At 40.5% G+C, this 13,833-nt stretch overlaps 3 protein-coding genes and 1 pseudogene across 6 annotated transcripts in view; 2 read left to right on the forward strand and 2 right to left on the reverse strand.

The window, feature by feature from the left end:
- The window catches only part of LOC127906329 (rho-related GTP-binding protein RhoF-like), a 46,820-nt gene that overhangs the window by 21,856 nt on the left and 11,131 nt on the right, over positions 1–13,833 (reverse strand). The window contains exon 1 of one of the 2 annotated variants that reach the window (XM_052458053.1): positions 2,896–3,191. The exons of the other annotated variant lie outside the window; for it this stretch is intronic. Within the exon in view, the coding sequence (XP_052314013.1) occupies positions 2,896–3,037 (142 nt within the window). The 5' untranslated portion in view covers positions 3,038–3,191. Of the gene's footprint in view, positions 1–2,895; positions 3,192–13,833 lie in introns of those variants that run through there. 2 annotated transcript variants of the gene reach the window in all.
- LOC127906332 (rho-related GTP-binding protein RhoF-like) overlaps positions 1–13,833 on the reverse strand; it is a 14,707-nt gene continuing 874 nt past the window's right edge. The window contains exons 1-4 of one of the 2 annotated variants that reach the window (XM_052458060.1): positions 13,090–13,233; positions 12,731–12,840; positions 824–958; positions 1–612 (exon numbers count right to left, since the gene is read on the reverse strand). In XM_052458060.1, coding sequence (XP_052314020.1) covers positions 409–612; positions 824–958; positions 12,731–12,840; positions 13,090–13,093 — 453 coding nt within the window. In that variant the 5' untranslated portion in view covers positions 13,094–13,233 and the 3' untranslated portion in view covers positions 1–408. Of the gene's footprint in view, positions 613–823; positions 959–12,730; positions 12,841–13,089; positions 13,234–13,833 lie in introns of those variants that run through there. The other variant, XM_052458059.1, reaches the window with a different exon arrangement.
- Positions 2,370–10,139, forward strand: LOC118391390 (transmembrane protein 120B). 2 transcript variants are annotated; one of them, XM_035782739.2, is made up of 12 exons: positions 2,370–2,613; positions 4,321–4,439; positions 4,556–4,672; positions 4,771–4,830; positions 4,920–5,015; positions 5,113–5,202; positions 5,338–5,403; positions 5,581–5,642; positions 6,557–6,649; positions 7,235–7,353; positions 7,783–7,851; positions 8,084–10,139. In XM_035782739.2, exons 1-12 carry the CDS (start codon positions 2,551–2,553, stop codon positions 8,198–8,200), a joined length of 1,071 nt encoding a protein of 356 aa, XP_035638632.2. In that variant the 5' UTR covers positions 2,370–2,550; the 3' UTR covers positions 8,201–10,139. The 2 variants fall into 2 exon arrangements, with proteins under 2 accessions (XP_035638632.2, XP_035638631.2); XM_035782738.2 differs by having other exon boundaries at positions 2,371–2,613; positions 7,235–7,299.
- LOC127906327 (transmembrane protein 120B-like) overlaps positions 13,388–13,833 on the forward strand; it is a 17,209-nt pseudogene continuing 16,763 nt past the window's right edge.

Consider the following 13,833-nt stretch of genomic DNA (forward strand, 5'->3'; position numbering starts at 1 on the left):
TAGGCATAAGTTCTTTATAAAAGTAAAAATAGAAATTCAGTAATTGATAAAAGGATATTTGAAAAAGGTATATGAAGTACAATCTCAATCTGCTTTTATATGCCAATTTACACCCTGGTCTAACGTAGCTAGTAATTAACAAAACCACTCTAGAATCCCAGGATAGAGCTTGTGCCATAGAACTAGCAGGAATTCCATCTCTATCCTAGCAGATCTTAGTAGATATTAGTTCAGTGTTCAATATCATTGTTCAGATCCCAAAGGCATGAATTGGTTGGGGATAGAACAGGCTCTTCTTGAAATTGAATTAGGATGACCCAGGATGTGGCAAGCAGTTGTTTATAATAGACAAGCAGCAGAATGTGTAGCTTTGGCATGTAAGACCAGAGGACAGTGTCCCCTGTTGTGTCAATGGACTTCAAGCCTCTGTCCTTTCACTAGAACGAGGTCACAGGATGACACAATGCCTCTTCTTCGTACGTTGTCTTGCTCTGCGGCTTGATGCCAGGGCTTTTTGGTGGCATCTCTGAAAATGTCCTCTACGTTCTCCCGGTATTTGGCTGAACACTCTAGATAAAGCTCAGCACTCATATGCCGCCTGGTCTCCTCACCCTGTGGAACCAAACAATGAGCAGTCACTGGATGACAGGGAGTACTGGACCAGAATTGGAGACTGGTAAACAGGGCAAAGCAGAGAAGGTTTTCTAGGATCAAGCATTTGAAAGCCATTATCCATAATTCAAATGAAATGGTTAAAGTCAAAGCACCACACCTCAAGTTATGTGTATAAACCCTGTCATCAGGGGGACAGGTTGATCCTCACCTGTGTGTAAGTGATGGGAGCCTGGTCCATGGCTTTTAGCCTCCTGGTACGCTCCTTATCCTTCCTCAGGTCAGTCTTACAGCCAATCAGAATGACAGGAACATCGCGACAGAAGTGGTTCACTTCCGGGTACCACTGTGTGAGACAGCAGAACACAATAGTGAATGTAGAGGTAAGAGGTCAAGTTAGGAAGGATCTCAAACTGTCACATTGGGATTACACTCGGGATCATGGTGTTTGCATACTGTGTGTGTGTACTGTTTTCATATTTTCATTGACTGGACCCATAAACAATTAACGCTAAGTTTCATCAATGACCAAACAGAGGAAACAGATACTAATAAAATAGCCTACAAAAATACTACATTGACAGGTTGTTTGGTTTGGCTCTACGTCTACCCAGGTATCGGTTCTACAAGTAGGCGTGTTTACCCCCTCCCTTGCTGTAATGGTTTGTGCTTACAAAGTCTCACTCTGACTGCATTCCCCTTGACTTTATCACATGGCATGCATTTATGGCTCTTTATTGACATCTCCCTGCTCATTGAGGGAGGCTTCCAGCACATTCCCGTCTGTTTTTCAGGCCAAGCCACTGGGGTCAAAGTTCATGTGCTCTGGTTGAGTCACAAGTAGCGAACAAAGTCAAAGGAATGTACACAGTCACATCAAAGTCAATCTCCAACAATCATTCATCAAATTCCTGCCTAGATGTGATGTCTAACCACATAAGTGGTGAACTCGCAATCGCTTTCCCACCTCTCTGTGGTGACTAATGTTGTGATTGTTTATTTGTACCGACAATACTCACTAGATCTATTATGCACTGTACCGGGATCCTAGCAAAACATGCAGGCCCTTAAATTCACTGTGGTTAGCTGCTTACTTAGTGTTGGCTGTTGTTGGGCAGAATATGAATGTCATTGGCTGTCACTGGATAATGTAATATCGTAGATTAATCATGATCAATGAGCTTACCTTGATTAAGACATTTTCAAAACTGGTGGGGTTGGTCACATCATAACAAACTAACACCAGGTTGGCATTCTGGTATGAGAGTGGCCTCAAACGATCGTAATCATCTTGGCCTGAAAAAATGGACACACAAATACACTCAATGTAAACTAGGATAGGATAAGTAATCCTTCTCACCCCCCTTTTAAGATTTAGATGCACTATCGTAAAGTGACTGTTCCACTGGATGTCATAAGGTGAATGCACCAATTTGTAAGTCGCTCTGGATAAGAGCGTCTGCTAAATGACTTAAATGTAAATGTAATGTAAATGTCTGTGACCAAGCGTTCTATCCCCATAGCAACCAACTTGTATAGACGTACACATTTTCCTGTCAGCGTTTGCGCTGAGTCAGTAACATTTTTTAGTTCTTGTAAATGTATTATACTGCTCTTCAAATCATTATCCAAAACATTTTTCTCAAACAGTAATGTGAAGCTGTTATTGTAGTAGGTGTTCCTGTCTAGTATTAATATTTCTGCACTTTTAGAAATGTGACGTCACGAATGGACATTTGAATATTTGGGCGGTCTGACGCATGCGCGCAGCGTGACATGGAAAAATAATCTTGAACAGCTGTAGCTACCATTCTTATTATGCCTCAGTGGTAGCTACCAAAAAATACAACTGTCTGCGGCTGTACTGTAGCCATCTGGAGGTTCTGTACAGGGAGTCGGAGGAAGCGAAATAGCTAGCTCGTGCCGCTAACTGTCACAATGTCCCTGCAAAGGTGTCAAACTGATTGGGAAGAAATTGACCAAGAGTATCAACAATTACAGGTAGGCCTATGTGAAGCCTGTTTGACAGCTAGCTAACGTTAGTGCGTAGCGTGACGTGTACTACCGTCAGTTCGACAAGAGAGGAGACGATATAGCTACGATTGTCAACTCAGTTTAGTAGATTGCTAGCTAGCCTGTTAGTTCGTTTGCTAGCTAGCTGGTTCAGTTAACCTTTTGTCAAATTAGTATGCTGGGTTATCGGATAACGTTATAATTGTACACAATATTTTGTATTCAGGAACTTTCTAATATAATTATGCTGAACAAAAATATAAACGCAACATGTAAAGTGTTGGTTCCATGAGCTGAAATGAAAGATCCCAGAAATGTTCCATATGCACAAAAAACTTATTTCTCTCAAATTGTCTACAAATGTGTTTATATCCCTATTAGTGAGCATTTTTCCTTTTCCTAGACAATCCATCCAGCTGACAGGTGTGGCATATCAAGAATTATACAGCATGATCATTACACAGGTGTACCTTGTGCTGGGGACAATAAAAGGCCACTCTAAAATGTGCAGTTTTGTCACAACACAATGCCACAGATGTCTCAAGTTTTGAGGGAGCGTACAATTGGCATGCTGACTGGACTGCGGGAATGTCCACCAGAGCTGTTACCAGAGAATTTAATATTCCTTTCTCTACCATAAGCCACCTCTGTCGTTTTAGAGAATTTGCAGTACATCCAACCGGCCTCTCAACCGCAGGCCACGTATGGTTTTGTGTGGGCAAGCGGTTTGTTGAAGTTAACGTTGTGAACCATAACCCCAAGTGCCCCATGGGGCGGTGAGTTTATGTTATGGGCAGGCATAAGCTATGGACACTGAACACAATTGCAATTTATCGATGGCAATTTGAATGCAGAGATATGTGATGAGATTCTGAGGCCCATTGTTGTGCCATTCATCCGCCGCCATCACCTCATGCTTCAGCATGAAAGTGCACTGACCCAAGATCTGTATACAATTCCTGACATCTGAAAATGTCGCAGTTCTTCCATGGCCTGCATACTCACCAGACATGTCATACATGGAGTACGTTTGGGATGCTCTGGATCGACGTGTTAGACAGTGTGTTCCAGTTCCCGCCATTATCCATCAACTCCATACAGCCATTGGAGAGTGGGACAACATTCCACAGGCCACAATCAACAGCCTGATCAACTCTATGCGAATCAGTCAAATGACTGATTTCCTTATGAATTGTAACTCACTCAGTAGAATCTTTGAAATTGTTGCATTTTATATTTTTGTTGGGTATAGTATCCTGGGGTATGCAAGTCAGGTTTACTTGAATTGGTGCAGCTAGCTAGATTTTAATATATGGAAATTTGGCCAGTGACTGGCAAACGTTAGCTCGTTAACTAGCAATAATAGCTTGTTGAGGTCATAATAACAAGCAAGCAAACTAGCTAGCTCAGGTTGATAACAATGATTAGTAGCTAGCTAGTTGTTTTTATAGTGAAATCTCCCAAATTGTAACCTTGGCGCAGTTAAATCAGTCAACCAATGCAGGTATGTAGCAAATAAGGGTCACTTTACCCAGGGTGCAGTGGCTTCTTTCCCTCTCATTTCCTTCTTGACACCACTTGAAAGGACAGGATAAGTTCAAAATAAAATAATTGCCGATTTGACAGTCTCTGCTATCAACATATTTGAGTACAGATGAAACATCCTTCGGTAATTTATTTCCATTTTATTTATAGGAAACTCACAAAGTGTACAGGCAGAAGCTCGATGAGCTCACCAACCTCCAGGCAACATGCAGCAGTGCCATTAGTAAACAGCGGAAGGGTCTAAAAGATCTCGGGCACAGTCTGTGCAAGTAAGTAGCCTACTCTTAGTGCTGTCAGTTGACACAGAATGGTTGTCTTATTTTCTTGTACCAAAGGTCCCCATAAGTAGGACCTGAGGGTTTAAAGGTTTAATTTTCTTCGACAGGTGCACAAAAACAAGTGATGAGAAAGAAACGGAACTGATCAAAGACATCCAAATGCAAATTAAAGACAAAGAGAACTTCTTCTTTGATATGGAAGCCTATTTGCCAAAGAAGAATGGGTCAGTGTATTTGATGACTTGATTATTACATATTTTGGTTACAGATGTTGCCATATGAGGGTGTCAAAGCATATTGTAAAATGTTTGTCTCTTTTCAGATTGTACTTAAATTTGGTGCTTGGCAATGTGAATGTAACACTTCTCAGCAACCAGGCAAAGTAAGTGTGCTTTAACAAAATATCTGTATTCAGTCACATCCCCATGGTTTCTGCTTATGACCCCCTGTTTGTTCTATTCTCTGGAGCAGATTTGCCTATAAAGATGAATATGAGAAGTTCAAGCTTTTTATGACAATAATCTTGATGTTTGGGGCCATAACCTGTCTCTTTTTGCTCAATTACCGGTGAGTTGGCTATGTTATGCATTTGATGTTTCCTTGCAGCATCTTTTAATGTTTCATCAAAGCGAAGTAGTTGTAAATGTCTGTTTTGTTGTTGCAGTGTCACAGATGAAATCTTCAACTTCTTGCTGGTTTGGTACTACTGCACTTTGACCATAAGGGAAAGCATCCTCATGAGCAATGGGTCCCGGTGAGCTACTAAGCTTTTTATGTGATTTTTTTATTTATTTATTAATTTTTTTACTCTGTGAGATCAAAATACTTTACCAGTGTGCCTACCAAGTTATGCTTCTTTATTCTAATTCCACTCCATGTGTCCTTTCAGGATCAAAGGGTGGTGGGTTTCCCATCATTATGTCTCTACCTTCCTATCAGGTGTAAAGCTTACCTGGTAAGTGTTTTATTTTTATTTTTTTTAAACTTTGAACACTTTCTTTGAATTGCTGTTGGTCAAAAGCAAAACATCTGTTGGCAGTTGCCTTCAAAGGTTTTCTGACAAGCAGTTTGATTGATTAACGTTATCCCATCACCTGTATTGATTGGTTCCTCTGTTTGCTTCTTCTCAAAGGCCAGAGGGGTCCATGTATCAGATGTTTAGAAGTCAATTCCTTGCATTCTCCATTTACCAGAGTAAGCATCTACTTTTTCTATTTATACTGAACAAAAATATAAATGCAACATGTAAAGTGTTGGGCCTATGTTTCATGAGCTGAAATAAAATATCCTAGAAATCTTCCATGTGCACAAAAAGCTTATTTTCCACAAATGTGTTTACATCCCTATTAGGGATCATTTCTTCTTTGCCAAGATAATCCATCCATCTGACAGGTGTGGCATATCAAGAATTAAACAGCATGATCATTACACATGTGCACCTTGAGCTGGGGACAATAAAAGGCCGCTCTAAATGTGCAGTTTTGTCACACAACACAATGCCACAGATGTCTCAAGTTTTGAGGGAGTGTACAATTGGCATGCTGACTGCAGGAATGTCCACCAGAGCTGTTGCCAGAGAATTGGATAGTCCTTTCTCTACCATAAGCCACCTCCAAACGTAATTTTAGAGAATTTAGCAGTACCTCCAACCGCAGACCATATGTAACCACGTCCGTCAGCCCAGGACCTCCACATCCGGCTTCTTCACCTGTGGGATTGTCTGAGACCAGTCACCCAAACAGCTGATAAAACTGAGGAGTATTTCTGTCTGTAATAAATAACTTTTGTGAAGAGAAACTATTTCATATTGGGTCGGTTTGGCTCCCTAGTGGGTGGGCCCCTGCCCAGTCATGTGAAATCCATTGATTAGGACCTGCTGAATTTATTTCAATTGACTGATTTCCTGATATGAACTGTAACTCAGTAAAATAGTTGACATTTTTGTGTTGCGTTTAATAGTCTTGTTACGTAACTATTGTGTTGAGGAAAAAAATCAAAACACAATACAGCCCAAATTACTGTAATGTAAGTGCATGTCATTGCTCAAACATTATTGGTTGTAAAGGTGTTTCATACATATTATATTTATCCATCCTTTTGTTTTTCAGGCTTTGTGCATTTTCTTCAATATTACTACCAAAGTGGCTGCTTATACCGGTTACGAGCTTTGGGGGAGAGAAATCAGTTGGACCTCACAGTGGGTAAGATGAGCTCCTTTTCAGTTAGGAAAGCTTCTAAGGCTTGCTTTTTGGTTATGACTTGGGAAACCCCCTGTGGGCTTTTGAACCATTTACAAGACAGTTGTGTGTGTTAATAGTTGTTGCAATAAAGTGGGCCACAAGCAACCCCATGACTACAAAAATGGGACGACGGTGGGGTTTTACCATTAAGCAAGTTGTTTTTCTTCCATGTTGAGTGAAATCCCAGTTGTCGGAATACCTTGCAGAACATCACACTCTTTGAATCTCAAGTTTTCCTTTCTACTGGCCAAAATTGCAATTATGATATACATTTCTCTAGTTTATTTCTATCTGGCTGACCACAGAGAGCTGATGGATAACATCTCACAATCAGTTTGCAGCTGCCCCTTGAACAGAGTATTGGTTCTGACATACAGAATGTTTAGCTCTGTTTTTGCTATAGCTTACTGTATTATCCTTACCATAGTGTGTCTAATGATTAACCTGTACCCTTGACAAAGCTTTTTAAACTGGATGTAAACTTTCTGTAGTTTGTGCCTTCCACATTTTCCACCATTAGTATATGTATGCGTGTCTGTTTTGCAGAGGGGTTTCAGTCATGGATATGGAGAGGGCTCACCTTCCTCTTGCCATTTCTCTTTTTCGGCCATGTAAGTCAAACACCAGACCACCACGCAGCTCCTCAATATGGGTTCAGTTCAGAGGTTGTTTACATTTATTCCACCTTTCTACTACTTTCAACTCAAGACATTGACGTATCAGGCTTAATATCTTTTCTCAACAGTGATGAACTTAAACACAATTGTATTAATTGGTCATCCAGGGATGAGGTCGGGTTAGTCTGGGTGTGTGCCAGTGTGTTTCACACAGACTGGGATGAGAGTGGGGTGGGGAGACGGTCAACTGAAAGTAAGAGGTTATTGCAAAATCTGTTACTGTTGTAAATAAAGTCTGCCCAACATGACTGCAAGGCTTTAATTGTGTTCCTTATTCCAGTGAATAAGATGGTTATTTCTGCTGTTTATACATTTACATGTACACACTCCAGGGTAAGCTTCCATGCTCGTGTGCTTGAATAAGGTTTCAGGTCTTGGACTGAGCTTTTCTCTCTCTCTCTCCAATCCCCTTCACAGTTCTGGCAGCTGTACAATGCTATGACTCTGTTTCGGTTGGCAGGACATGAAGACTGTAAAGAGTGGCAGGTAAGGACAGAAATACTACCCTACAATCTCTAAGTCCATTGTTTTCAAATACAATACAGTACAACATGTCTCTACTTCCAGCCCGTCTTGTGCAAGCTCGTCTAGAATTTTCTTGTAACCTATGCTCGTTACAAGACTTCTCTCTGACGCTGGAAGTTTAACCTTGTGATGTCATTATACTAAATGTCATGAATACATGTCATTCCTAGTGCCTTTGTTTGTATCTTTTCAGGTATTTATGTTGGCACTGACATTTCTTGTCCTATTCCTGGGGAATTTTCTCACCACATTAAAAGTTGTTCATCAAAAGATCCAGGAAAATCCAGAAAAGGTGCAAAAGCAGGAGTGAGAGAGTCTGACTACAGCTCAGAACTCCAAGTGGCCAGTAACCAATAAGCAAAAGGGCACTTTGACACGCACAGCCGATGGAAAGATGGACGGCAGAGGGTTTGTGCCAGGAAAAGACAGAGCAGAGAGACCAATGTGTCTCGGACCGTGATGACAGCTGCAACATTAACCAATAATCTTGGCTGAGTGTGCTTTTGTTTCCGATAACCTGTCAATGTCCTTGCTACACATGCAATCACAACACAGAGCAGCTTTCGTCTGGCAGATGAACCACTGCGATCCTGGACCATTTGAGGCTTGATCCTTTTAGATTTAGTGAGTGGACAGACTAATTATGGTGTTGATGTTTTTAGGTCGGAGCATGAACTACATGTACAGAGAGCCACTCTTCAAACTATATGCAACTCAACAAAGACAAGTAGCATTAGGTCAGGGTTTCCCAAACTCGGTCCTGGGCCCCTCCAGGTGCACATTTGAGTGTTTTCCCTAGAATTACACAACTAAATCAAATAATCAAAGCTTGATGATGATTAGTTGGGTATTTGAGTCAGCTGTGTAGTGCTAGGACAAAAACAAACGTGTACCTAGGGGGCCCATGACTGAGTTTGAGAAACCCTGCATTAGGTCATGAGAAAAGGTGAGTACCTATAAAAGTATATGTAATGTGTGGTCATGTCACTACTTCACATAACTGTTATCGGTATGGCATATTCGAATACGTCCAGGGCACAGCCATTTTTTCACTGTTATTTGTAACTACAAGTGTCTGTCGTTTTGATGTTTTTCAGTAAAGATGCATTGACCTATATATTTCTCCCGGTGTGCTGTTGAAAGTTAACCCATTTGCTTATTTCTGGATAGTGACATGTCTATATTATATAAACTAAAGCCTGCTTCTTATTTCAGCAAGGTACCAGCCAGGACATAACTGATCATACATTTACACATTTTTAAATGATGCGTATACTAAAGATACTGACCAGGTTTGAGTATACAAGGGTTTCTCTTCTGTAGTGGTCTGCACCTTGCTTAGCTGAGTGCCTGGTGGTGTAACATTTAAGACACAGTGGATTCAGCATAGAGACAAAAGTCCATATTTTTTTAAATCCTGTAATCTGGTTCAAAATGATAACTCTTTCAATTAATTATTATTTGAGAGACTTGTCCAAATCAGGTTGTGCAAGACGATGCTGGTTGTTTGAGTTCACCTTGATCACAATATGCTGTTAAGGTCCACAACAAACAATTGCTGCTATGAGCACTGGTACTGTGCACAAATGATTGGCAATAATGTCTTGAGCACGAATGTGCTGGAGTGATCAAGTGTATTTAACTCGGCTGACATACATGGTATGTATAGTAACGCGTCCACTCTGAACTATGTACAATTCTCAAGAGTTTTTGTACCCATTTTCAGCATTTAATTTTTTACTGTTATTAGATGTGCATTTGAACAAAGTCTAAACTTGTATTACTTAGTGACAGGGCTTTCTAAATGCCTTATCTCTCACTGTAGCCTGTCACAATTGCGTGATGTATGTTTTTGTTCCATTTGGAATCAAGTGTTATGTTATTGGGGAAAATGTAAGGTCTTGGACTTTTAGTCTTTTCATTAAAAAAAAATCTATTGTACTCTCGAAGGGAACCACTTTTTGTTACACTTGTAGGAAAAAGCTAAAGCATGTTATTGAATTTCACATTTTGGTCTAATGGTCAGCTGTCAAATCTGCCACAATGCAGTACACAACAGATCCTATTTCCTCATGTATTGTTAGTTTGGTTTAATGTTCATGTCATGGATTGTCCTAAGACTAACTTGTGCCTGAATGTACACCTGTAACAAGAGACACTGGACAAAATCATTTAATTTATGCTGTCTCTTACTGCTTTTTCACACTGTATACATGGCTGTAAGACAAATAAAACATCTGATTAAAATATTTTGTCATGTCTTTTCATTATGTTTAGTTGTGTCATTTAATTGATTGGGCTGATTTATTTTCAACATGACCTATGTTAATATTGAATCAGCTTCGCTTGATGGTAGCTGTTCCCTCTTGGGGGAATATACTTATGTCAGAGCCATTTATTTACATACATGGATATATATGGCTCTGTGTAATGTAATTTTACAACTAAAAAATCATGTGATGTGTTTCTTTCCTAAACATACATATCAATCAGCATGTCCATATTATTCAGTTATCTAAGTAGGAAACACTGCCTTGTCTTTTTTATAGCATCCACCACTAGTGGGCACTGTCATTTAATTTAGTGACCTGCAATAAATATTTGTCCAGACTCCAGCTTTGAAAGGAGCTCATTTCTAACAGCTTTCAACCACAGTACATTGCCCTGACAATATAAAAGGTGCAGCATCACATTGTACTCAGATGGTGCACTGTGTATCAACATGCTTAGTAAGCACGGTCACTGATTAGTACTTATCATCCACTGCAGAAAGGGTAAGCCGCTTACATGAACATATGTAACGGATATTTTCCCTGAGTAGGTAGGTATCCATTAACAGACAACTTCCTGAAACAAATCTTGCCAGGTGATAGTGATCAGTGGACCAGAGCTGTGAGGAAGAATTATTCAAGGTAACACAGTACATTAAGTAGGTCAGTGCCTCGTCCTAGAAATGGAACTGCTACAAAAAAATGTTTTACAAATCAACCACTCAATGATCGTGAGAGATGTTAAAAAATAAACACCACAAAAGGCCAGCAATAGGCATAAGTTCTTTATAAAAGTAAAAATAGAAATTCAGTAATTGATAAAAGGATATTTGAAAAAGGTATATGAAGTACAATCTCAATCTGCTTTTATATGCCAATTTACACCCTGGTCTAACGTAGCTAGTAATTAACAAAACCACTCTAGAATCCCAGGATAGAGCTTGTGCCATAGAACTAGCAGGAATTCCATCTCTATCCTAGCAGATCTTAGTAGATATTAGTTCAGTGTTCAATATCATTGTTCAGATCCCAAAGGCATGAATTGGTTGGGGATAGAACAGGCTCTTCTTGAAATTGAATTAGGATGACCCAGGATGTGGCAAGCAGTTGTTTATAATAGACAAGCAGCAGAATGTGTAGCTTTGGCATGTAAGACCAGAGGACAGTGTCCCCTGTTGTGTCAATGGACTTCAAGCCTCTGTCCTTTCACTAGAACGAGGTCACAGGATGACACAATGCCTCTTCTTCGTACGTTGTCTTGCTCTGCGGCTTGATGCCAGGGCTTTTTTGGTGGCATCTCTGAAAATGTCCTCTACGTTCTCCCGGTATTTGGCTGAACACTCTAGATAAAGCTCAGCACTCATATGCCGCCTGGTCTCCTCACCCTGTGGAACCAAACAATGAGCAGTCACTGGATGACAGGGAGTACTGGACCAGAATTGGAGACTGGTAAACAGGGCAAAGCAGAGAAGGTTTTCTAGGATCAAGCATTTGAAAGCCATTATCCATAATTCAAATGAAATGGTTAAAGTCAAAGCACCACACCTCAAGTTATGTGTATAAACCCTGTCATCAGGGGGACAGGTTGATCCTCACCTGTGTGTAAGTGATGGGAGCCTGGTCCATGGCTTTTAGCCTCCTGGTACGCTCCTTATCCTTCCTCAGGTCAGTCTTACAGCCAATCAGAATGACAGGAACATCGCGACAGAAGTGGTTCACTTCCGGGTACCACTGTGTGAGACAGCAGAACACAATAGTGAATGTAGAGGTAAGAGGTCAAGTTAGGAAGGATCTCAAACTGTCACATTGGGATTACACTCGGGATCATGGTGTTTGCATACTGTGTGTGTGTACTGTTTTCATATTTTCATTGACTGGACCCATAAACAATTAACGCTAAGTTTCATCAATGACCAAACAGAGGAAACAGATACTAATAAAATAGCCTACAAAAATACTACATTGACAGGTTGTTTGGTTTGGCTCTACGTCTACCCAGGTATCGGTTCTACAAGTAGGCGTGTTTACCCCTCCCTTGCTGTAATGGTTTGTGCTTACAAAGTCTCACTCTGACTGCATTCCCCTTGACTTTATCACATGGCATGCATTTATGGCTCTTTATTGACATCTCCCTGCTCATTGAGGGAGGCTTCCAGCACATTCCCGTCTGTTTTTCAGGCCAAGCCACTGGGGTCAAAGTTCATGTGCTCTGGTTGAGTCACAAGTAGCGAACAAAGTCAAAGGAATGTACACAGTCACATCAAAGTCAATCTCCAACAATCATTCATCAAATTCCTGCCTAGATGTGATGTCTAACCACATAAGTGGTGAACTCGCAATCGCTTTCCCACCTCTCTGTGGTGACTAATGTTGTGATTGTTTATTTGTACCGACAATACTCACTAGATCTATTATGCACTGTACCGGGATCCTAGCAAAACATGCAGGCCCTTAAATTCACTGTGGTTAGCTGCTTACTTAGTGTTGGCTGTTGTTGGGCAGAATATGAATGTCATTGGCTGTCACTGGATAATGTAATATCGTAGATTAATCATGATCAATGAGCTTACCTTGATTAAGACATTTTCAAAACTGGTGGGGTTGGTCACATCATAACAAACTAACACCAGGTTGGCATTCTGGTATGAGAGTGGCCTCAAACGATCGTAATCATCTTGGCCTGAAAAAATGGACACACAAATACACTCAATGTAAACTAGGATAGGATAAGTAATCCTTCTCACCCCCCTTTTAAGATTTAGATGCACTATCGTAAAGTGACTGTTCCACTGGATGTCATAAGGTGAATGCACCAATTTGTAAGTCGCTCTGGATAAGAGCGTCTGCTAAATGACTTAAATGTAAATGTAATGTAAATGTCTGTGACCAAGCGTTCTATCCCCATAGCAACCAACTTGTATAGACGTACACATTTTCCTGTCAGCGTTTGCGCTGAGTCAGTAACATTTTTTAGTTCTTGTAAATGTATTATACTGCTCTTCAAATCATTATCCAAAACATTTTTCTCAAACAGTAATGTGAAGCTGTTATTGTAGTAGGTGTTCCTGTCTAGTATTAATATTTCTGCACTTTTAGAAATGTGACGTCACGAATGGACATTTGAATATTTGGGCGGTCTGACGCATGCGCGCAGCGTGACATGGAAAAATAATCTTGAACAGCTGTAGCTACCATTCTTATTATGCCTCAGTGGTAGCTACCAAAAAATACAACTGTCTGCGGCTGTACTGTAGCCATCTGGAGGTTCTGTACAGGGAGTCGGAGGAAGCGAAATAGCTAGCTCGTGCCGCTAACTGTCACAATGTCCCTGCAAAGGTGTCAAACTGATTGGGAAGAAATTGACCAAGAGTATCAACAATTACAGGTAGGCCTATGTGAAGCCTGTTTGACAGCTAGCTAACGTTAGTGCGTAGCGTGACGTGTACTACCGTCAGTTCGACAAGAGAGGAGACGATATAGCTACGATTGTCAACTCAGTTTAGTAGATTGCTAGCTAGCCTGTTAGTTCGTTTGCTAGCTAGCTGGTTCAGTTAACCTTTTGTCAAATTAGTATGCTGGGTTATCGGATAACGTTATAATTGTACACAATATTTTGTATTCAGGAACTTTCTAATATAATTATGCTGAACAAAAATATAAACGCAACATGTAA

This window comes from Oncorhynchus keta, chromosome 12, assembly GCF_023373465.1.
Source record: "Oncorhynchus keta strain PuntledgeMale-10-30-2019 chromosome 12, Oket_V2, whole genome shotgun sequence".
Lineage (NCBI taxonomy): Eukaryota > Metazoa > Chordata > Actinopteri > Salmoniformes > Salmonidae > Oncorhynchus > Oncorhynchus keta.

What these genes read in the sequence shown, in the direction of transcription:
- LOC118391390 (XM_035782739.2), top strand. Translation starts at nt 2,551, where the DNA reads ATGTCCCTGCAAAGGTGTCAAACTGATTGGGAAGAAATTGACCAAGAG. An exon ending in AAGAGTATCAACAATTACAG is followed by an intron (nt 2,614 to 4,320) that starts GTAGGCCTATGT and finishes TTTTATTTATAG; the next exon opens with GAAACTCACAAAGTGTACAG. An exon ending in AAGACTGTAAAGAGTGGCAG is followed by an intron (nt 7,852 to 8,083) that starts GTAAGGACAGAA and finishes GTATCTTTTCAG; the next exon opens with GTATTTATGTTGGCACTGAC.